General features: G+C 37.6%; 1 protein-coding gene and 1 pseudogene across 1 annotated transcript; both read right to left on the bottom strand.

The window, feature by feature from the left end:
* Positions 1-9,334: 9,334 nt before the first annotated feature.
* LOC122651935 lies at positions 9,335-21,501 on the bottom strand (annotated as a pseudogene).
* On the bottom strand, positions 9,434-16,694 carry LOC122651933 (nicotianamine aminotransferase 1-like). Its single transcript, XM_043845511.1, has 7 exons — positions 16,394-16,694; positions 14,006-14,348; positions 13,659-13,877; positions 12,098-12,157; positions 10,784-10,939; positions 10,596-10,689; positions 9,434-9,657 (listed from the first exon to the last, which is right to left on the bottom strand). The coding sequence occupies exons 1-7, from the start codon at positions 16,663-16,665 to the stop codon at positions 9,539-9,541; spliced, it is 1,263 nt and encodes a 420-aa protein (XP_043701446.1). The 5' UTR covers positions 16,666-16,694; the 3' UTR covers positions 9,434-9,538.
* Positions 21,502-23,072: the final 1,571 nt, after the last annotated feature.

Here is a 23,072-nt window from a genome sequence, read left to right as displayed (position 1 = left end):
TTTTCTTGGCCCCAACTTGATCTCATGGCAATCTCGCAAACAAAAAACTATTGCTCGTTCCTCCACTGAATCCGAATACAAGGTTCTCGCAGATGCAACGGCTGAGTTGATTTGGTTAGAATCCTTGTTTCGAGAATTGGGCTTCCCACTCCGTAGTTCCCCTATTTTATGGTGTGACAATATTGGTGCTACCTATCTTTCAGCAAATCCTGTGTTCCATGCTCGCACAAAACACATAGAGATTGATTTTCACTTTGTGCAGGAACGCATTGCCAATCGTCAACTTCAGGTTCAGTTTATTTCCACTACAGATCAGGTTGCATATGTTCTTACCAAGGCCCTATCTACAGCCTGGTTTCAATTCATGCGTGACAAGCTAAAGGTCCGCTCTGCTGGCCCTTCATCTTAAGGGGGTGTATTGGATATTATTGAGATCTTCTCAAACTAGGAAACCTTGTTCCATATTTTATGTAATCTTCTTCTATTAGGAAACTATATCACATGTGATATAACCTTCCTAATCTATTTGTAACTCTTAGCTAGGGCTATGCATGTATATATTTACTCTCACATTGAGAGATACAATCAATGAGAATCAATATTCCCAACACAGAAGTCGGATCCCCGCAGGATGGTGGTGCAACTCCAAAGGAGCATGGCCGATAATGGTAGACGACGAACAGGCGATCCCAAACAGGGATGGCAGCAAGACCACTCTATAGAAGCAGAGCTTTGATGACAAAATGACAAAAAGACGGGTCCCAAACACGGAATCCCAATCAAGACAAGTCCCATACAGGAATTCAAAGGATAGACTGCAACAAGACAAATCTCAGATAGGGATTCAACAAAGACTGATCCCAAACCGGGATGGCAAGATAGATCCCAAATAGGGATTCAAAGGACCAACGACAGTTAAAGACAGATGCCAAACAGGCGGGTTGAAGGATGGTAGCGGGACGTGATGGCAGTTTGATGGCAGTGGAGGTGCGAGGTGGGAAGTGGCAGAGAGGGGTTGGAGCTCTCTGGACGCAGAGGGTAACTATAGTTCTGATATTATGTTAGAATGTATAAAATTCTGCGTATTTCATTCATTGTAGTGTAGGGTAGATATACAAGAGTTAAGTACAAGAGATAATAAATAACTCTATACAAAAGTCAAAGTCGGTGCCTAACATGTACAACCATATACATTAATATTGAATCGGTCCTACCATATACATTAACAGGGTATATGGATTCAAACAAAATAAAATAAGTAGAATTGAAAAGAGGAACATGACAAAATAAATAGAAAAGGAAAAATTACGTGTACACCCCTTGTACTTAACGTTAAATATAAATCGACCCAAGGTTTCAAAAAGTGAACGAGTGCACCCCCTGTAGTTTCAAAACCTTGCTAATCTACTCGTCTTCCCCAAAAACCTCTCTCTCTCTTGTAAATCTCATCTTTGATGCTGCAAGTGCAACCAACCACCAGTGAGATGCAATCGACAAGCGTTTCACTCAAGAATTACGATAGTGTTTCTCAGTGGAGCCATCAATAGACGAAAGATTTCATTGTGATCAAACGCTATGGGAGAGCGTTGCAGCAAAGATGAAGAAGATAGGCTACAGAAGAATCCCTGATCAGTGCAAGTGCAAGTGGAAGAATGGGGGAATTGAAGGGATTGGACTACGGTTCATCAAGTTGTGAGGTCTCAAAGAAGGAAAAGGATGAGATCGACAGTCACAGTTGGGGTTCTGGTTAGTGGGAATCGAGAAAGAGATAGGAAAATGGGCTTTATTATGGTTCGGTTGTTAGTGAAATCAGAGATGGAGATGATCGGTGAAGTATTAACGAAATGGTGGTTTCGGTTAATAGGACAAAGTGAGTTATAAAAATGGAAAAGATGGGAGGAAATCTGGGTTTTGAGCTCAGGTCACAAGAAGAAGAAGAAGAAGAAGAAGAAGAAGAAAGAGGTCAGAGCTCCAATAATTGTTGGCTGTTCACTCTCTCTGGATAGCAAGCCATATCTTGGAGTCTGAATTCTTAAACTTTAGGAGTTATAGCTTTATACTTGGGCGATTCATCCTGCAGAATCGGAGACTGAATTCTTATTTCAGTTGAAAGTTCTGACCAATGTTTCATAACTGGGTTGTCCCTTCTGCCTGGTCTAATTTTAGTAATTTATCAATCTAATAATAGTATGGCGCTGGGATCTCTAAGGCCTGGAATCCATAGGGTAGGGGATTACCTAGCTAATCCTTAAATTTCAAGGGATTTGGGTTCTGAGGAGAGAGTTATCTCCATGGAACCAAACCTAGGTTACTGCAGGGTTATGGTTTGACGAAGGAAGAGGAAGACGACTTCTTGTTGCCTTCATTATTTAATGGGTAATTTACACATACCATCCTGAGATTTGACGAAAGGATATTTTCATCCCCCAGTTTTGAAAAATTCTGCATACCCCCCTGAGGCTTGCAAATGGTAACAAATAAGTCCATTCCGTCAGTTCATGAATAACACTGTTAAAAATTAGATTTGAACTAACGGAATTGCCCTTCTAAAAAGAACCAAAAAAAAAAAAAAACAAAACAAAACCTACAACTCATCTTCCCCCAAAATCGATTGGGGGAGATGAGTTGCAACCATACCAGCTCCTCTTCAACCTCTTTGCCTGAATCAAATCATCACCATCACTCTCTGTTCCACCCTCAAACCCTAACCCTAAACTCTGATTTGTTCACCATCACTCCTGTCTTTCCTTTGTTGTTCGTACAAAGCAATGGCGTCCGAATAGTACAAAGAAGAAGCAATGGGAGCAGAGAGTGATGGTGCCCGTACAAAGCAATGGCATCCGAATTTAAAATTTAACTACCTCTGCAAGTAGAGATTCTTTGTCTTTTTGGAGAGTATCGAAATTGAGCTTCAGAGATTCGTAATTGGATTTTAAAACTCCATAATCTCTCTCCAATTGCGTGGTCTTCCACCGTGCTCGACGATTTTGAAACCAAACGGCCACTTGTCGAGGTTGTAAGCCTAGCTCCTGAGCTAGCTTCACTTTCCTCTCTGGTTCGAGCTTGTTCTCGACCTCAAAATTCCTCTCCAAGGCCTTCACTTGGTCTACACTTAATCGTCTCTTCTTCTCGGAGATCTGACCCGACTCTTCAATACAGTCTTCTTCATCGAAGCTAGACTGAAAAAACTGCTACCTGCTAATCCTCAACAAACGATACCCTCGCTTTCCGACATGCTCGAATACCCTAAATCGTCCAACTTTGGTTCCATCCCCATTCATTATAGGTCTATGATTTACTATATTTTTAGCAAAACAAACTAGCCTGGCGATGGAGGAAGCCCCTCTACTGGTTTAATTTTTTAAGGTTTAGGGTTATTCGCTCTTCTTCTACATGGACCTGCAGTTGGTGCAAAAGGGTTTGGATTTCTCACGGAGGAGGAAGAAATGGATTTTGCTACTATGGTGCCTATAAGGTCTATTATTTGCCTTCTGTGGTCAAGAAGAGGAAGAGGTTTTTGAAGCTTCTTGAAGCCTTGATTTCCATGGCCGAAGCTGTATCCGATTCCACAGAGACGATCTCAGTCATTTCCAAGGACTTGAAGGAGTTCCTTCAATCAGATTCGAATCAAATTCCCACCAGTTTGAAGCAGATGTCCAAAATCACGAGGTCAGAAGAGTTTTAAACATGGGAGCTGTCTTTCTTCTCTGGCAGCAGACAGAAAACCATGTTAGCTCAGATCCAACAACAACAAAAGCTGAAACCATGAAGGACCACAAGATGAAAAACATTTAATCAACATTAACAGAACTGTTTATGTTATACCCAGAAAGAAAAAACCCATGAAAGGATGAAATATCTGAAATCTAAAAGCTACCATTAAAACCTTTGCCTTTATTATAATTTGGATCTACATGTTTTACCTGTAAATGGGCAGACGGAGATCATAGCACCCAATGAATCTGAGCTAGCAAGTCTCTTCATGACTGAAAAGAAAATTCTAGAACCCATTGCTATGTACAGGCATCAAAAGAAAGACAGGGAGTGATGGTGAACAAATCAGAGTTTAGGGTTAGGGTTTGAGGATGGAGCAAAGACTGATGGTGAAGATGGTGATGATTCGGTTCAGGCACAGAGGTTGAAGAGGAGCTGGGATGGTTGCAACTCATCTTCCCCAATCGATTTTGGGGAAGATGAGTTACAGGTTTTGTTTTGTTTTGATTTGTTTGTTTTGTTTTTTTTTTTTTTTTTTTTTGGGTTCTTCTTAGAAGGGCAATTCCGTCTGTTGAAGTCTAATTTTTAATAGTGTTAGTCATGAACTGACGGAATTGGCTTATTTGTTACCGTTTGCAAACCTCAGGTAGGTACGCAGAATTTTCCAAAACTGGGGGGTGAAAATATCCTTTCGTCAAACCTCAGGGGTGGTATGTGTAAATTTCCCTTATTTAATTCATTATCTTTTATTTTAGAGAGAGAGGTGTTTGGGGAAGATGAGGGTATAAGAGACATTTCAAGTCCAAGTTATATCCACATCATCACTTAACAGCGAGTTACTAATAGTCAGTTAGTTTAGCAGGGTTTTGAAACTACAGGAATACACTCGTTCACTTTTTGAAACCTTGGGCCAATTTATATTTAACCCTAAATATAGGGAGTGTACACATAATTTTCCCATAAAAAAATGATAGATGCAAGTAAGGTTGGGGCTGTCAAGCCTGTCATCACATCACACCCCAAATTTTCGTAAGTTCTACCAATGGGCCCATCACTCAGGATCGCATCAGCGTGATAGTTTCTATTTTTATTTTTTTAGGGAGAGGGTTCTGTAGCGTGACCTTACGTCAGTGTGGGAGCCAATGAAAATGTTTGGAAAAGCATTAATAGGGTGAGATTTCCCACCTTTCATGGGGCTGGGGCGGTCATTTCACAACCCTATGTCTAAGCACAGGGCCTTTTGAGTTGGGCTCACGTTCACGTAAGTGAGTGTACGAGAACTACTCCCAGCTGTTCAGATGGAATCCATCCATGTGGATCTCACAAAGTGGATTCTATCTGAACAGTTAGGAGCCGTTCTCGTACGCTCACTTACGTGAACTTGAGCTCGACTCTGGCCTTTCAGTTTCCTTTTTTCCACTTTTTTTTAACTCTGTCATTTTTTTAAAATTAAAAAAATACTGCAATGTACGTGTTGTATTATGCAGAGGAGATCCCAAACTCAAAGTGGGCCCATGGTTTTAGTTGCTTTTGTCACTTCAAGATCGAAGAATATTCATAAATTATTTTTGAGAGAAGGGTAGGCACACCGCCTACATGAGGTAAGCTTACAGACAGTATCAACTATCAATGGGTGTGTGTGACAGGGCATCATACAGGAGGGGTAGGAGAGTCATTTAAAGGTGAGAGAGAAAGAGACGTACAGCAGACGCTAGCTTGCAATATACCAACTGTTTACCCAATCTTTACCCATTCTTATTTTCTTACAAAATATAAATAACAAAATGGTTTTTTGATGAGGGTTTCTACAATGGCAATATTAGAAAGAATCTGCACACGATAACCAATTAGGGGTTAAAAATGATATATTTTATATGGGGTTTACATAGGGCTCACATGGTGAGAATTGAGAATAGGAAAGAAATGTCAAGTGTAATTCCCACTATTTATTATGTGAGGAGGGGCAATCTTTTTTTCTAGAATAATAATAATGTGTCAAATATTATATGTTATTATTAATAAAAAAAATAAAAAATAAAACTTTTAGGTTTTTTAACATCAAACCCTTTAACCAGCATGTCCCTACAAATGCAAACCCACACACCAAATTCTGCTCTAAGAAGCCAAAGGAAGGACAACTTGGTAAGCAGGAAGGCTGGACCTCTCTCTCTCTCTCTCTCTCTCTCTCCAACCTAATGTTTATCCTAAAAAATAAAAAATAATGTCAATTCTCTTCATTTGTTGGTATTTTATTTCCATCAAACCACATGTGCGTGTGAGATTGAAAATTATAAAACTCACATTAATATTGAGAAAAAAATCAGCACATGGAGCATTAAAATATACGTCTTCTCATATAATTTCTATCATAAAATAAATAATGTCAGTTCGCTTCATAAGTTGGTATTTTGTTTCCATTGAACCACATGTTCGTGTGAGATTAAAAATCATAAAATTCACATATTAATATTGAGAAAAATTCAGCACATTGAGCATTAAAATATACGTCTTCTCATCTAATTTCTTTTTTTTTTTTTCTCGTCATTTTAGTATGAGAGAAAAGAAATTGACATCTTTCAAGGTATCAAATAATTTGTAACTTTATTTTTTTTATCTTTTTAATATTACATACAATTTTTTCATAAAGATAAATATCATCATTTCACATGTGTATATTTGAAATATGTGTATGACAATGATACCTTTTAATAATAACATAACAATATGCCGTAGTCAATTATTTTTGAAAAAAAACCCTTTTATATTCATAACTTAAAAAATTTAAGAATAAGATAAGGTCAATTAAAAGGTATCAAGTTTTAAATACACCTACATAGGTGTCATTCAAACATTACATTTTAAATATAATATTGTACAAGTGGGAGATTGTAAGGTTTCCTTTTTGGATGGGCTCAACCAAGGGGACTTAGGGTTGGGTGAGGATTCTATAAAGCCCAGCCCAACCCAACCCTGTTGCAGCCTTAGGGAAAGGAAACTGTACATTTCCTTTGCAGGATTGGTCCCTACCCTCACTCTATATATAGTTGACATTCGTCCATTAAGGATAAGTCATCTAAAACTTACAGTGAATAGAGAAGAGGGTAGACAAGACTGGATCATTAGAGTGGAACGACGACGTTCGTGTAGTCATTGTTGTTTGACCATGGATCCAAGTAAGCAGAAACCTGTCTCCACATATAATTAGATTGTTGCATGCTTATCAGATATTCATGTCCTATTGTATATGTTATACTTTCAATGATATCAGATCCAATCATGGAGATTTATGAGCTACAATTTTTTTATTTTGTGTGTTTACTTGATTGACTGGAAAAAAAAAATTTATTAAACAATTAGAATTGATTTGTTAGCTTTTGAAAGAGGTGAGTCTTATTTAATTCGTTTGCAAAGAGGTTATGGTCATTATGATCATGGTGAACTGTCAACATTAATTATATATAAAAATAAAACCTTATTAAATTCAAATCAATTCTATTTTGACTTGGTATACTTTTATACGAATATTTTGACTTGATATACTTTTATACGAAAGTTAATAAGCTCATCTAATAATGAACTTAAATGACTTAAAAGTGAATTTGTATATTCCATCTTTTTTTTTCTCTATAAATTTGATTTACCGATAAAAAAAAATTTTGGAAAGAATCTTCTTTATGGGAATTTGGAGTTGAATTTTGAACTTTGACATGGGATATGCATTAATCGTGGTGGTGTGGGTTCAGATTAGTGGATGGGTGTTGATTGGCGTGCTTGGTTAGATGGAGCCCAATATGAGAGGTGATCTCCTTTATGAATATTGTACAATTTTTCAGTTAACCACCTTATTGTGTAAAGTGTAGAATGAGATTATTAGTGATTGTGACGTATTATGGGAGAGGCCCAATTACTCTTATTTCAGGGTTAGACCTTGCTCCTTGTCTATATAAATATAGTTATGCCCATTAGTAGTTATTATCACAAATTGTATAGAGAAGGGAGCAGACAATATTGACAAAATATAGAGAAAAGCATTAGAGGAGATCTTTGACAAACGTTATGGATCTGGGTATAACTGTAATCGAATCTTATATTGTTATTAATGTTCCGTTCGATGATTTGGATATTGATCCTATGGAATATTTGTATCAATTGGTATTAGAGCCAATATGTTTGAATCGTTGAACAACTATGTTCGTAGATTCAATTTTCAGATTCATCATTCTTAAGCTCCCGCAATGGCGGCTATTGATTATCGTAAAATATAAAAATCATGTTTTAGATGGTTGAAAGCCAGCTGCATGTGCGCAAGGTCAAGCAACTAATAGGTTGCTACTTCTTCTCGCGGGTTCCTCCATGGAACCTACAAAATGAAATAATAAAAAAAGCCCCATTGCTAAACAAATAGAAGATCATTTGGATTCACCATCTATTGAATTTCATACTTAAGTTCAGATGAAATTAAAAATATGAGTCAATGATCAATGATGTGAACAATATGCCCGCAAATATATATGCTCCATACAATTGAGATAAGACTATCAACATTTTCACTCTTCTTCAAAATAAAAGACAAAAAACTTGATACATGATACCATCAAATGGCAGATTGTTGGATTATTATTAGATCAACCATCCGTGTGGCTAAAAACAGCAGGCCACAGAAGCAACACTAGTTGAATAAATTTGCATCACATTTACCATGTTCTTACATGAGTACATTGTAAGGTTTCTTTTTTGGGTGGGCTATAGTCACCTTTTCTTGTCTTTATAAGATCGGATTGGTAAGTGTTGATTATTGTGGAATTGGCTAGTTCAGTCCAATAGTGGAAAGTGATCGCATATGGAATATTGGACTAAGATTTAGCAAACCTTAATTGGTATGAAGATATTGCACAGTGTAGACCTAACTAACATATCCTTTAATTGGAAAGAAAATTTTAAATTCCTTTTGCATGGTTGGTCCCTACCCTCACTCAATATATAATCGATACTGACCCATTAAGTATACGACATCTAAAACCTAAAGTGAGTAGAGAAGAGGGTAGATAAGACTAACGGCGATGTTGGTGCAGTCATTGTTGTTTGACTACGGATCTAGATAAACCGAAACATGTCTACGTAATTAGATTGTTACATGCTTATCACATCTCCATGTCCTATTGTATAATGTTATACATTCATACATGACTTAAAACCAGGGACTAAACTTTATTCTAACTATTTGGTGTGAGCTACACAAATCTAGTTCATTCCTACTCTTACAGCACACAAGTACTATAGAAAGATAAGGTGACCATCCTTCTTTTAGTGCATATGTGCAATACATATGAAAGGATATTACAACATGCAATGACATGTAGAGTCAGCTATGCAGGTTCACCGTTCACATCTAACCCTCAAAATTGTTGCCAAGCAGCACACATGGTTCTAGTTGGCTAACTAAATATGAAGAAATCCACTCCAATTTAACCTAATCATGCTGAATTGAATTGGGTTTAGGGTGCGGTGGGCCTTGATTCAATGGTAAGGTTGTTCCATTGTGACCAAATGGTCACAAGTTCGAGTCTAGAAACAGCCTCTGCGAAAACAGGGGTCCGCCAAAATCAATGTGTCATGTGACAAATGTCAATACATATTACTTTGGGGTTTTATTACCGATCCATATGCACTTGAGCAGTCCAAACACTAGTTGATAGAAATAGTAATACAACAGTCAATGGACAATAAGCACACAACCAACACCAGCAATAAAAGGGAGCATGGGCTTCAACTTCATGTTGATGATCACCATGAGATTGATCCAGGAACAAATGGTTGTGATTCCTCACTGTTTCTTAGCATGCCTTTGGCAAAAGGACTTTAGCCTTCCTAGGGCATCTTCAAGAGAAGATGGCTCAATAGCAAAAGTTATTCGGAGCCAATTTTTCAATCCCACAGTGATGCCTGCAGCACATAGCATTCAAAGTCATCAATGGCAACATAAAACATTGCTAATCTTTTTAAACTCTACCACTAATAATCAACCAAAAGAAGGAACTTGAAAGGACTCACAATTTTCAAAAGATTCTTTTAGCAAGAGGGCTATTTAAGAGCAAAAGGTCACAGTGAATAAGGATATTGTGGTTAAATTTCAAATCTAACACAAGGCCTGTCCAAATATACCGATTTCTAAGCATTTGGATCTACTTACAAATGTAATTCTCCCCTGATATTCCAATGAAGCTACTGTAGAGAATCAAAACATTCTCTGAAACTGATTCACTTATACTAAAATTGGAAAGCAATGGTCTCCACTGTCCACTCACAGACTTGTAGAAGACACAATCACATATAATTGACAGAGGACGTTATCACCAAGAAGCTTAACATCATTATGGAATCATCAATGCAAAGAAAAGAGGTGATCAGAATGGAATTTTGCCTCTAATATGTAACATTTGACAGAGAAGTTAATAGACACAAAACTATAAAAGCTGAAATAGAAGGAAAGAAGTGCAATTGAACTAGATTTCATTCATAGGAGCACAATGATATATGTGTAACATTAGGACTTCATTAAGTTTAGGTTTATTCGATGGTTCTACAGAAACACATGCATTTGATATTTGAAAAAAAAACAATTTTGATGAATCAAAATTGTCTTAAGCAGGACAAAAAACTTTGTATGTTTATATTAAGACCTAATTTCTTTTAATTCCATTCTACTTATAAACAACTAATAAATAAAATAATGAACAAGTACAGAATCCAGACTATTCAAGTGCAGTATATATGCAAGCAAACATTGTTTCTTTTATAAAGGAGGTTCCTCAAAATTAATAGTGGCTTACTTGAGTACTTGAAACAACCAATTCAGGAAAAGGCAAATATGCTTTTCTCACCTGGTAAAATAACCACAGATTCTTCTTTGACCAACTTGTAGCAAAAGTCAATATCATCAACAATATCTTCTAGAAGTGATAAGTTTAACTTTACCTGTATTATAAAAATATTAATCAAAAAGTATTTTTTTACCAATCGGTTATTTTAAGAAAAGAAAATCAAACCTGACTTAGTCCTGTATTCTTACCATTACAAACATAGATCCCTCTGGTTTATGTGGACAAGTAAGGCAATCAATGTTTTTTAATGTCTCATAACACATGTCCGATGCTTGACTTAATATATCAATGACATTCTTAAAGAAATCCTCTTTTGTATCCTCAAGGATTTTAGGAATTGACCCCTATTATGTTGGACAAGTTGTTAGGAAACACAGAAGCAATGAAGAAAAGTAGATAGCATCTTTGTCAAGTTCAATATACTGATGTGAATTTCAAATGCTTTACTTAAAATTCAATCAATTTACCTATCAAATAAATGCAGCTTAGGGCATTAAGAAAATTTTTCATGAATCAACATTAGTTCTTCAGATATATTTCCTGGTTTTTCCCCTATTCTACACTGTTTAGTTATGAAAAGATTGAACACTCAAGGTTAGGTTTTTAAGTTTAGTATTGCTTTATGTTCCACCCCTAGGGATATGATTAGAAGAGCTTAAAGGTGTGAATATACTACTAATTAGTGGTACAATGCAGTTCAGGTTTTTGCAAGGGCCAAGTATTTTTCTTGTTTAACTTTTCTATTTTTGGGTTTGGAGGGAGGGGATTATTAAATGCATTCAGAGAAAGAAACCCATATCAAGTCATTAAGGGACTTTCATGCACAAAAACAATACTTTAGATACAACTCCCTCCTCCCCTTAATCTGCTCACTTAGTTTTAGTAATGAAAGTTTGAATTCTAAAGGTTAGACTTGTAAGTTAAGCATGATCCAAAGTTGTACCTCCGTCAATAGCCCCTTACAATTAAAGTACTAAAATACTGTGAGTAGGTCGATCAAGGTTTGACAGGATTTTATCGGATCCGGATCCTCTACTTCCGCCTGCCCAGTACTGTCATGCGCCCTACACACAGCAAGGCGGAAAATACCGCCTTACCCCCGCTCGGGCAAGGCGCTCAGGCAGGGGTAAGGTGGTATTTTTGCCATCCTGCTTTATTTGGGACGCACACGGCAGTATGGGCAGGCGGAAGTAGAGGATCTCGATTTAGATTTTATCTATGTAATAAACTCCCCAAAGTTGATGCTTGTTGAATACCATGGGACTTTTATGGTGTAGACTGTAGACTTTGAAGTATTGGCTTCATGTACTTGAATTTTTCCATGCTAAAATGTTAGTTTTTGCTGCTAATTTATTTTTAGGTATGGTTAGTCTTCAGGTAATGATCTTGGAATTGAACTACATACCCCTAAATCCTACGGATGCTTAATGTTAGAAAGAATACAGCTACCATTTCTATATAGTTATGTGCCTCAAAATAAGTAAATTAAATAATAAAAAAACCTGAACGAAAGTTGCAGGGTCGGAGCAGATATTGAGACAGCCATTAATGCTCTCGACAATCTAACAAGAAGAAATGGAAAGTCATGTTAGCCTCCAGAAAATAAAGAACCTGAACAATCTGCAACAACACATGAAATACAGCAAAATACAATTAAATATTTGGGACAGAACCATATTTGATTTCCACAATTGGCAATCGAGAATGAATGCATATCACATTTAAAATTGAAGGGATGAACCCCACAAAAAAAGAGAGGGTAATTTACATATACCACCCGTGAGGTTTAATGAAAGTATAATTTTACCTTCCAATTTTGGATAATTCTGTGTACTCCTGAGGTTTACAAACGTTAACACATACATCTATTCCGTCAGTCTATGACTAAAAGTGTTAAAATCAAGGGGTAAAGTTACAAAAATACTCTTGCAAAAAAAACACCTGCAACTCATCTTCCACAAATCGTTTAGAGTTGGAAAAAAAAGGAAGATGAATTGCAGGTATAACTTACCGATGCAAGCTAACCAATTAATCATTATTAAAGACGGTTAATGCTAAAGCCACAGTAAACGGAACTTAAAACCCTAGTCTTGGAGAGGTGCAGAATGAAGAAATTGTAGGTGAAGGAATGATGAAATTGTAGGTGAAGGAATCGGCTGGAGAGTGTTTGAGCGAGAATTCCTTGACCAATTCGACAGATTTGTCTTCGTGACTAACAGAGCAAAGAGCATGAACGACGAGGTCGACGGAGCTCTGGTCGGGAGGAAAGCCGTTTTGGGCCATGAGATCGAGGGTATTGTGGGGCAAGGAGAGGTCGGAATCGGAGGAGGACTTGCAAGAGTGGGAGAGAAGGATGTTGTAGGTGGAGCGATTAGGGATGAAGGAGGGGTGGGTTTTGGTCATGTGGTGAAAGCAGGAGAGGGAATCTTGAGGAGTGGAAACCTGGGAGAAGGACTGGAGGAATGCATTGTGAAAACGGATATCGAGATGCTGCGTAGGGGAAGAGACGATGATGGATTAATTGAAGGTCTTCTTGACGTCGGAAAGACTTGGGGATTTGAAGACCATGGAAATGGAATCAGGGGTTCGATCGGTAAAGCTATCTTCCAATTACAGGTTTAAAAGATCCCACTTGATATGAACAGAACTGTACTATTTCCTCCCCAAAAATGGAAAATCAATGGTGTTCTGAATCCAAATTACAAATGTGGTGCTCCAATTAGAGTTGACCCAATCGACTGGTGAATTGGTAGATGATGTTTCCTGCAATTCATCTTCTTTTTTTTTCAAACCCTAATCGATTTGTGGAAGATGAGTTGCAGGTTTTTTTTTTCTTGCAAGGGTATTTTCGTAACTTTATCCCTTGATTTTAACACTGTTAGTCATAAACTGACGGAATGGGTGTATGTGTTAACATTTGTAAACCTCAAGGGGTACGCAAAATTATCCAAAACTAAGGGATAAAATTATACTTTCGTCTTTCGGCAAACTCAGGGGTGGTATTGGTATGTGTACATTACCCAAAAAATAATTTCAGGTCAAGAGGGAGAGAGAGAGAGAGACCTTGGCTTCTTTAAGGACGCCACTGGGATCAGTAATGACGAGCCAGCCCAATCTCCATCCGGGAACCATCCATCTCTTGGAAATGGACCCAAGTGTAATGACAGGAGCAATCAATCCAAACGTACCCATGGGCACAAATGGGTTAGTACCAAAAGCGACACATCCGTAAGTTTCATCTGCGATTACCAGTATCCCAAGCCTTCTTGCAGTCTCAGCAACCTGAAAATACAAAAATTTAGAATTAATTAGATGTTAGCGGTGGGTTCAAATACATACCTACCATACATAGAAGAGAGAGCTAGAAGAGATGGGCTTCAATTCTACTGTGTTTGTGTTTTTGACCGTACCTTCTGCAAGTGCTGGTAAGTGAAGACATTCCCGCCTGGATTTCCAGGGTTAATGATGACCATGGCAACAGTGTTATCATCTGCAACAGCTTCAACAGTGTCAAGATCGATTTCCCAACCTTTGTCGGGCAGAAGATCAAAATGTCGGAATTCGAGATGCTTGGAAGCAGCAAGAGCTTCATAGGTGGGGAACCCTGGTCGTGGAAGCAAGATGTTGGCACCAGGCTGCTGAGACAGCACCGATACAACCACTTCAATGGCTTGTTTGCAACCGTTGGTGAGATTCACATCATCGGGAGATAACTTGTATGGAAGATTACTTGACAGGTATTCTGCTACTGCCCTGTTCCATACTCTTAACTTATATTGACTCAAACATTGAGTAGAAGGTACTTGTAGCTAGTGATTCAACATTAATTGAAGGTTATTGGTGTTATCTGAAGTCATAAAGACCACCCAGGCACCCAGTATTGGAGTCACTTGGCAATGGAACCATGACATGAAAAGGAAAAGGAAAAGGAACATAATCTGAAAATTAATCTATCACTATTTCTAGTGTAGAACTAATTAACCACTCTTATAACTAATCCAACAAACTAGAAATGATAATCGAAAAGCATTAATCCTAATAGCCAAGTTAGAGTAACATTTTTTTTTTGGATAGGTAGGGGATGTAGGATGTGAACCTAAGACCTCGATAGTAATGGCCTACGCACCACTAGCTATCAAGTGCGCTAGGCACTTGACCACAAAATATCATGGGTGGAATTTGAACCTACAACCTCCACTTAAATAGCCAAGTTAGAGTAACATAGTGATGCACGATAACACTTGGAGACACAAAATGGAATCTGTTTAAATCTCCATGAATTAGATGCTTGTCTCATACTGTTAAACATGAATTCCAGGGATTCAGAGGGCAGAGGTGTGGGTATCAGAGGTAATTTGGGATTTTTAAAATATGAGGAGAGAAGGAGAGGTAAAATTAAACTTTGATATTTTAGGGGAATCAGAAAAGAAGTATTAAATAAGGGATTTTGTGTAAATATATGTTTGTAGCAGGGGAGTGATGGTAATTGCCCCAAAATAAATCATTACGTAGGAAGATAGGAATTTTATTCTCCCATGGGTCATAGATGGTGTTGGTCTCTGTTGTATTTCAGGGTGCGAGTGTATTTGAAACATGGAAGAAGAACTCGATCGAAATCACCGAGTTAACTCGGTTTCACAGGTTTTCGAGACGAGTTGAATGATGATTTTAAAAAATCCAGGGTTTCGACCAGAACTCGATGGTTTCGACATGTTTCGATCATATTTCGATAGTTTCGACCTGATCGAATACCTAAATAAGTGTCACTTATCCCCATCGAAACTTGACGAAACCTGACTGGAAACTAGGACAGACACTTTTATATACCAGAAATTAGGTCAGACGCTTATTTATGCCTAATATCATTCAAGTAAATATTTTTATATTGGTATTTCATTTACTTAAGATATTATTCATAAAAAATCAAATACCCCTCTATTTGAGTTCAATAAAAATAATTAAAAAATCAATTTCCAAAATGATAAAAAGTCAACCTCCCAAGTTTAAGAACAAAAACTAGATTTTCAGCGGTAGGTGAAATTTTCAACTTTCTAATGTTGGGATTTTTCTCAAATCTAAAAACTTCATAAATCTTAATATGATAAAACTTTATTAAAAACCAAAAATACAGTAAAATATTCATTTGTTTTTATGTCTAAAAGAGTATTTTCATTTAGACCGATTTTAAATAGCATTCGCGCACACCAAAAATTAAATTTGACCAAAAAAAAAACTTTCAAACAAATCAAATATTGCTTAAATCTGATTTATATTAAAGGAGTTATGTTCCGATCAAACCTTATTCGATACCATGTCCAAGAACAATATACAATATCAAACTTGAATCAAAACCACAGATATTATTTTTAGTGTTTTCTATATGAAACTAATGCATGGATTAGGTATAAAACCTAGTCGAAACCCAAGTTATGGTTGAAAACGAGACGAACTCGATTTTTTACTAGTCAAAACCTAGTCGAAACCCGAGTTTTAGAACCTTGATTTGAAACACACTTGCACCCAAAATTCCAACAGATGCCGACACCAGCTATGACCCATGGGACTTTGAGCCGAGACAGGTTCACGTTCATGTACGAGAACGCCTCACAGCCGTTCAGATGGAATCCACCTTGTGGGACTCACTTGGGGTGGCCAGCCGTTCTCTTACGTTCACGTACGTGAACTTGAGCCCAACTCAAGGCAGCAAATTTAGGGCACCAATTCGAGCTCCAAAGGAAATGGTAAGAAGAGAAGAACAGCCTTTATCATAAGCTGAATATGAATTGGGTGTCACGTACCTTCTAGCGGGAAGAATACCGACGGCAGGAGCATAACAGTTGAACTTAGCAGAACGAACAGCATCAACAATGGCGTCTTCAGCTACTGGTGTCGTTCGAAAGGAAGGATAATGAGAAGGATCGCCATGTCCGAGATGGATCGTGGGCCTTGTGTCGGTCGCATCAATAGCCTCGTTGAGCTTCTTAAGCATCCCTCTTATGGTGACATTGGAAGCAGTAGAAGTCAGATCCTTCTTCACCTTAAAACGCCATTGCTTCGACCCGCCCTCCATCTCTCCTTTTCTTCAAGGAAATCGAGACTGGTTTTTGTTGTACGTAGGATTTCCAAGACTGATCGAGGAGGAGCTAATTAACTAACACTCTTAATAGGTAGAAACTTAACAGGCAGTGGATGATGAGGTAAAAAGTTCCATACAACAACTGGGCTTCGTTAATTTTGGATGGTAGCGTAAAAGAGAAAAAAACAATTAAGCTAACGGAAGTGGGTTTTTGTTTTGCAAGCGTCAATCACCGTCACTCGCCACTAGAAGGTGCTGTCGATGACTCTGCTTGGGAGTTGGGAGCATGCATGAAGTCTATGGTGAATCATGCGTTTCGTTAAAATTTATGTGGTCTTTACTACTTTATCCGGTGCGGCCTCACAAGGCAGGGGCGAAAATCGCCCCACCCACTGCTGGAGCAACTGCCCCGGTGAGGCCGCACTATAGCCACTTGGGTGGCCAGTCGTAGAGGATCCAAATTGTTTTTATCATGTAGTCGTGTATTTGATTTTAGCTTTAGAAAGATCTCTTGGGTAAACGACATTTTAGAAATTATCTTTATGGGTAACGATCTTTATCATGAGATCTTTGGAAAGATCTCTTGGGTAAACGACATTTTAGAAATTATCTCCTGCGATTCTCTGCCCGGTACAATTCTCTAGTGCCTCTAATAAGAGGGGGATGGACCTCACCCGGGCACCGTGTTCGGGTAGGGGTAGGGTAGGGTGGTCATTTCTACAATCCTATGAGAAGAATTGCAAGAACTATACCGAGCAGGTAATCGCAGGGGATAAAGATCCAAGTCCCTAGTCATGTCTAGAAAAGTTCAAAAATATTCTCACTCTAATTGTCAAGTTAGATGGCCACCTTGGAAAGATCTCTTAGGCTACGTTTGGTAAGACTGTGTTTGGTAACTCGTCGGGAGAACCTTTTTGGTGTTCTTCTGTGCTCTGGAAACAGAAGCACGACAAATTGCATTTGAGTGCACCAGTTTGTTCATTAGTTCTTGAAGAACGAACTAGCCTCATTTATGAGAAAAGAACAGGTTTAGCTATGTTCTGTAGCCTAAAAGATTATCTTTGTGGAACAAATGGCTTGAATTAATTAGGGTGTTCCCGATAACTCTCCTGAAGAACAGTTCTTTTGCTCTTCTATGCTGCGGGAACAACAGAACACCCAAAAGGTGTTTGGTAAATTGGCCCATTCTTCTGTTTCCATAGTACAGACCGGAGGCCAAATTGGGCCCAAGAACGGTTTTTGCAAAACAAGTAAAACTTGTTTTTCTGTTTTTCAAGGAAACAATATCAAAATTGTTACCATCTGTTCCCGATAAAACAACCAATCTTTGTTGAGGTTGCTCGACTTTAACAATAATTTATCATTTGCCATATAGGCTGAAAATCGAGGGTGTGGATTCTTCAAATGGATAGAACAACCCCAATCTTCTTTCAAGGATCAAGCCACATGTTCATTTGAGGTTCTTGAGCCCTCAACAATTTGCACTTATTCCACCGTCATCTGATTTTATCAAGAGATTCTTAAAAAGGAACAATTAGAGGCTACGATAGTCATACAAGGAAGTTAAAAGATGTCCTTGATGTTGTTAACAAGTTAGATTTGAACAAAGGTGGAGAGTGGAGACTGATACCACTTGACCTGTATAGTGACCTTTAAAATTTATTTTAAAGTAATTAATTGAATTGTTATTGACATGTATGTAATATTATGTTAGCCTAATATTGATGGAAATGACATTTTTATACTTTTAATTGGGTTAATTTTGATGATAATGATATTTCAATAATTATTGATAACAGTTTAATGAAAATGTTCTAAAATAGGTTTTACCAATCGCCACCTTGTTCGTTTTTTTTTTTTTTTGTTTTAGGAACAGTTCTGGAACTAGGTTACCAAACTCTCATTCACAATTAAAAAAAAAAAAAAAAAAAAAAAACAGTCTTCTAGCACAGAATAAGAAAAAACGTTTCTAACAAAGAACAACATTCCCAAAACAGAAACGTTATTATTATGATCCAAATACCAAATACACATGAGCTTGATCTCCACACCAACCATAGCTGCAATTTTGATAGATATTTAAATACAATATATTGAAAGATCCAAACTTTAATGAAAATAAGAGAACTGTTGTGTTCAAATGGTAACACATCCTATAATCAAATGTCCAAGCAAAACTTTATCTTACAAGCATAAATAAAACTGACACGAGCAATAAAATGTTTGTAATTTCATTATTGTTGCTTGGCATGCCTTTGGCAGAAAGATTTAATCCTCCCTAAGGCATCTTCAAGAGAAGATGGCTCAATAGCGAAAGTGATGCGGAGCCAATTTTTCATTCCCATGGAGTAGCCTGTAGCAAATATTTGAGTCAATAATCAATGGCATCAAAAACCCACCTACCTACAATCCTTCTTAGATAGATTTAGCTGTTTTAATTAGTACATAAGAAGCATACTAAACAGGGCAATACTATAGTAAATTTTAGCTTGATTACAAGAAGTATTTGAAACCAAATCAAGAAATACTAGTAGCTATTTTAGCACATAAGAATCATACTGAACTGATCCTTCTAGTGAGTAATTACCTGGAAGTAAATAGTACTTTACTGTTTAGATATGTATTTGAAACCAAATCAGGAAATTTTTGTTTACTTTTCCTCACCTGGCAGAATAATCACAGATTCTTCTTTGACCAACTTGAAGCAAAAGTCAATATCATCAGTAATATCTTCTAGAAGTAATGGATTTAACTTTACCTGCATTGCAAGATATTATAATAGAATAATTTTACCAACTGTTTATTATTACAAGTATATACCTAAAACCTCCAAACTTTTCCTACATACTTACCATTACAAACATAGATCCTTCTGGTTTATGTGGACAAGTGACACAATCAATATCTTTTAATCTCTCATAACATATGTCTGCAGCTTCCCTTAGTATATTGTTGATGTTCTTAAAGAAATCCTGTCTTCTCAAGGATTTGAGGAATTGCCCCCTGATACATTGAATAAATTGTAAGGAAACACAGAAGCAATGAAGAGAAAGTAGATAGTGTCTTTCTCAAGTTCAATAACGAACTTGAACTTGAGAAAGTGAAAACCTGAATGAAAGTTGCAGGGTCGGAGAAGATATTGAGACAGCCGTTAATGCTCTCGACAATCTAAGAAGAAGAAACAGTAAGTTAGGTTAGCCTTGGTTAATGTCTGAAACTCCAAAAAACATTAGATATCATGAGCATTTATATAGGAAACTGCGAAAGCATAATCTAATTAAATATTTTGGTAATAACAACAATTCATTTCCCCGAGCTACATTAGTTTGACAATGGAGAATGAATGCATGAAAACAGCAAATTGGTGTGTATGTGTTGGAAAAAGTCATATATGCTATATGTGGAAAACAAGAAAATTCTGTTAAGATAAACAATCTATTCTCTTCTAACCATGAAAAGAAGAAAAAATATCTGCAGCAAATTGGTGTGGAGAGCTCTCACATAGCTACCATGCCTAAGAAGATACTCACACATACTGATTATTTACCAGGAAGAGAGGTGGAGAGAGAGAAAGAAACCTTAGTTTCCTTAAGGATGCCATTGGGATCATTTGTGACAAGCCAACCCAATCTCCATCCAGGCACCACCCATCTCTTGGATATGGACCCAAGTGTAAGGACAGGAGCAATCAATCCAAAAACACCCATCGGCACAAATGGGTCACTTCCAAAAGTGATGTGTTCATAAACTTCATCTGCAATCACCATAATCCCAAGTCTTCTTGCAGTCTCAGCAACCTAATATACAGATTGGTAATTAGCTATTAATTCCTTCATAAATTCATTTAACTAACAACTAACAAAAACAAACAACACTGGTTCTGCTTAATTTCATGGACCTTCTGCAAGTGTTGGTATGTGAAGATATTCCCACATGGATTTCCAGGGTTGATGATAACCATGGCAACAGTTTTTTCATCTGCAAGAGCTTCAACAGCATCAAGATCAATCTCCCAACCCCTGTCTGGTAGCAGATCAAAATGGCGGACATCAAGATGGCTGAATGCCGCACGACCTTCATAGTAGGTGTACCCAGGTCTTGGAAGCAAGATGTTTGCCCCTGGTTGAGCTAGCACAGAGATTATAACCTCGATGGCTTGTGCACAACCATTTGTGAGATACACATCATCAGGACTTAACTTGTATGGCAGATTAGATGACAAGTATTCAGCAATGGCCCTGTTCAAACTCAATTCAAGGAAGGAACACAATACATCACAACATATTGCATGAACAGAGTAACCAAAAAATCAAGTTACCAATTGGGTTAAGACCATTGAACCATTTGTGAGGTTCACACCAATTGTGTCAAACTGCATCTTTCAATCTTCAATGTATATATAATCTCAGAGGCAATAGACTTTATGAGTCAAGTTCCCACTTCCAAGAATTCCCCCCCAAATATCCAAAAAAAAAATGGTAGAAAAGGGAAACTCATGTTTTACCTTCTAGCAGTAAGAATACCGACAGTTGGAGCATAACCATTGAACTTAGCAGAACGAACAGCATCAACAATGGCATCTTCAGCTACCTGAGTCGTCCGAAAGCAAGGAGAATCAGAAGGGTCACCACGACCAAGATGGATCATGGGTCTAGGGTCTTTCACATTCAAGACTCCCATAAGCTTGTTGAGCATCCCTCTCACTGTGATATCTGAAGCCATGACTAACTCCTGGTTTGACTTGAAACACCATTGCTGCTTCATCCCATTCTCCATCTCTTCGACTCCTCCTCCTCCTCCTCCTCCAAGAAATTGATAATATTAATCTGTTCCTAGTTCTTAGGATCTAAATGTGGGGAAGGAGTTAAATAAGTAGACGAAGGGCAGGTAGTGAAAAAGACAATTGCTCTGCTAATTTTGGTTAATAGTGAAGGAAGTAAAGAATCAAACAAAAAAAAACAGTAAAATACAAATTTTGGGTTCTGTTTTCACGACAAGAGAAAAAGAATCTCTGCTTGTGGGGATAGCTTCTTTGTGGATTGTGTTCTCCTTGGAGACCAAGGTACTACGGTAGTGTCTGCACTCTGTAACTGGTTCTCTCTGTTCTTCACAGGTCAAAGAATCAAATAAACAATTCATCTTTTCTCTGCTAGTGGGGATTGTTTTTTTGTGGATTGTGAGATGTAGGCTATTCTTGGGGATCAAGTTAAGGAGTGTGTGTTGAAGAAATTTGGGTTACTCTCTGTTCTTCCCAGGTGAATGAATCAATAAATTCATCTTTGGCTGCACGATGTTGATAGAAAAGGAAGAAAAATAGGGGAGAAGAGTATTTACAGTGGCATGGTCCATCAATACTGGTAATGGGTGTGACCTCAAAACCTTTTGAGATCACATATTTCAACCTTAGGAATGGATTTCTACTCAAGTACGTGCTGCTCTGTAACACTGCATTTCTCCCTTCCATTTCCAAGAAAAAATTGAAAGTCAATGCCTCATTCCAATGGAAAACCAGATCTTCTTATTACTTGCAAGATGAATTGGCAAATGGTTAATAGAGCTTATTGTGTATGCCCAGGTTCTTATCCAGTTCCACAGCCCAATGTGGAATTGTTCTATGTTCATTTTTGTTTCTCTTCAGTCTTCACTTTCTACTACTTTCTGCATTTGCAGCAATTGCCATTGTATTGCCTTTGGTGGACAGGCTTTCCTCTTCACAAAAAGTAGTGTCTTCAAAAGGAATTACTAGGCAAGCTCAATATGTGTTACAACTGAGAGTAGGGCTGTAAACGGACCGGATTCGGCTCGGATAGTGCTATATCCGTATTCGCATCCGATTAGCTATCGGAGACGGAATTGGATAGTGCTAAACGGATACGAACACGGATACAGATCGGATATTTTATTCGTTTACATGTAAATATAACTTTTAGGATAGCTATATCCTATCCGTATCCGCATCCGTTTAGCTTTCGGACAGATTCGGATAATGCTAAACAAATACGGACACGGATTTCGGCTATTCATTTACACCCCTAGATATAAGAGTTGCTGCAAATGCAATATATTGAATGCGGATTTTCCCCCTAACAATAGGGGGTATATGGGAATTTCAAAGGTGGTGCTACAGTAAAATGGGTGGGGGCATGCAAAAGTGGTTCGGATTTTGGTGACGTGGGGATCTTTTCCCCTAAAAACATATAGAAGATGTTTTACATCAATTACATGTAGAAAAACGAAACTTAAAACAATGTAGAAAATAATGGAAATCGCAAACGACAATCAGACAGTACACAAGGATTTACGCTGTTCGACAAGATTCCCTACATCTGTGGTGAGATGAGATTTGTTTCACGCCTCTCTCAGATTGCATTACAATGAAAGAACCTTTACTAAAAATATAT

Source organism: Telopea speciosissima, chromosome 2 (genome assembly GCF_018873765.1).
Source record: "Telopea speciosissima isolate NSW1024214 ecotype Mountain lineage chromosome 2, Tspe_v1, whole genome shotgun sequence".
NCBI lineage: Eukaryota > Viridiplantae > Streptophyta > Magnoliopsida > Proteales > Proteaceae > Telopea > Telopea speciosissima.
Note: the sequence above shows the minus strand (reverse complement) of the source record. Positions and strands in the feature narration are given on the sequence as shown.

What these genes read in the sequence shown, in the direction of transcription:
- LOC122651933 (XM_043845511.1), bottom strand. Translation starts at nt 16,665, where the DNA reads ATGGAGGGCGGGTCGAAGCAATGGCGTTTTAAGGTGAAGAAGGATCTG. An exon ending in ACCCTGCAACTTTCGTTCAG is followed by an intron (nt 10,940 to 12,097) that starts GTTTTTTTATTA and finishes CCAACATAATAG; the next exon opens with GGGTCAATTCCTAAAATCCT. An exon ending in AGGGATCTATGTTTGTAATG is followed by an intron (nt 10,690 to 10,783) that starts GTAAGAATACAG and finishes TTTATAATACAG; the next exon opens with GTAAAGTTAAACTTATCACT.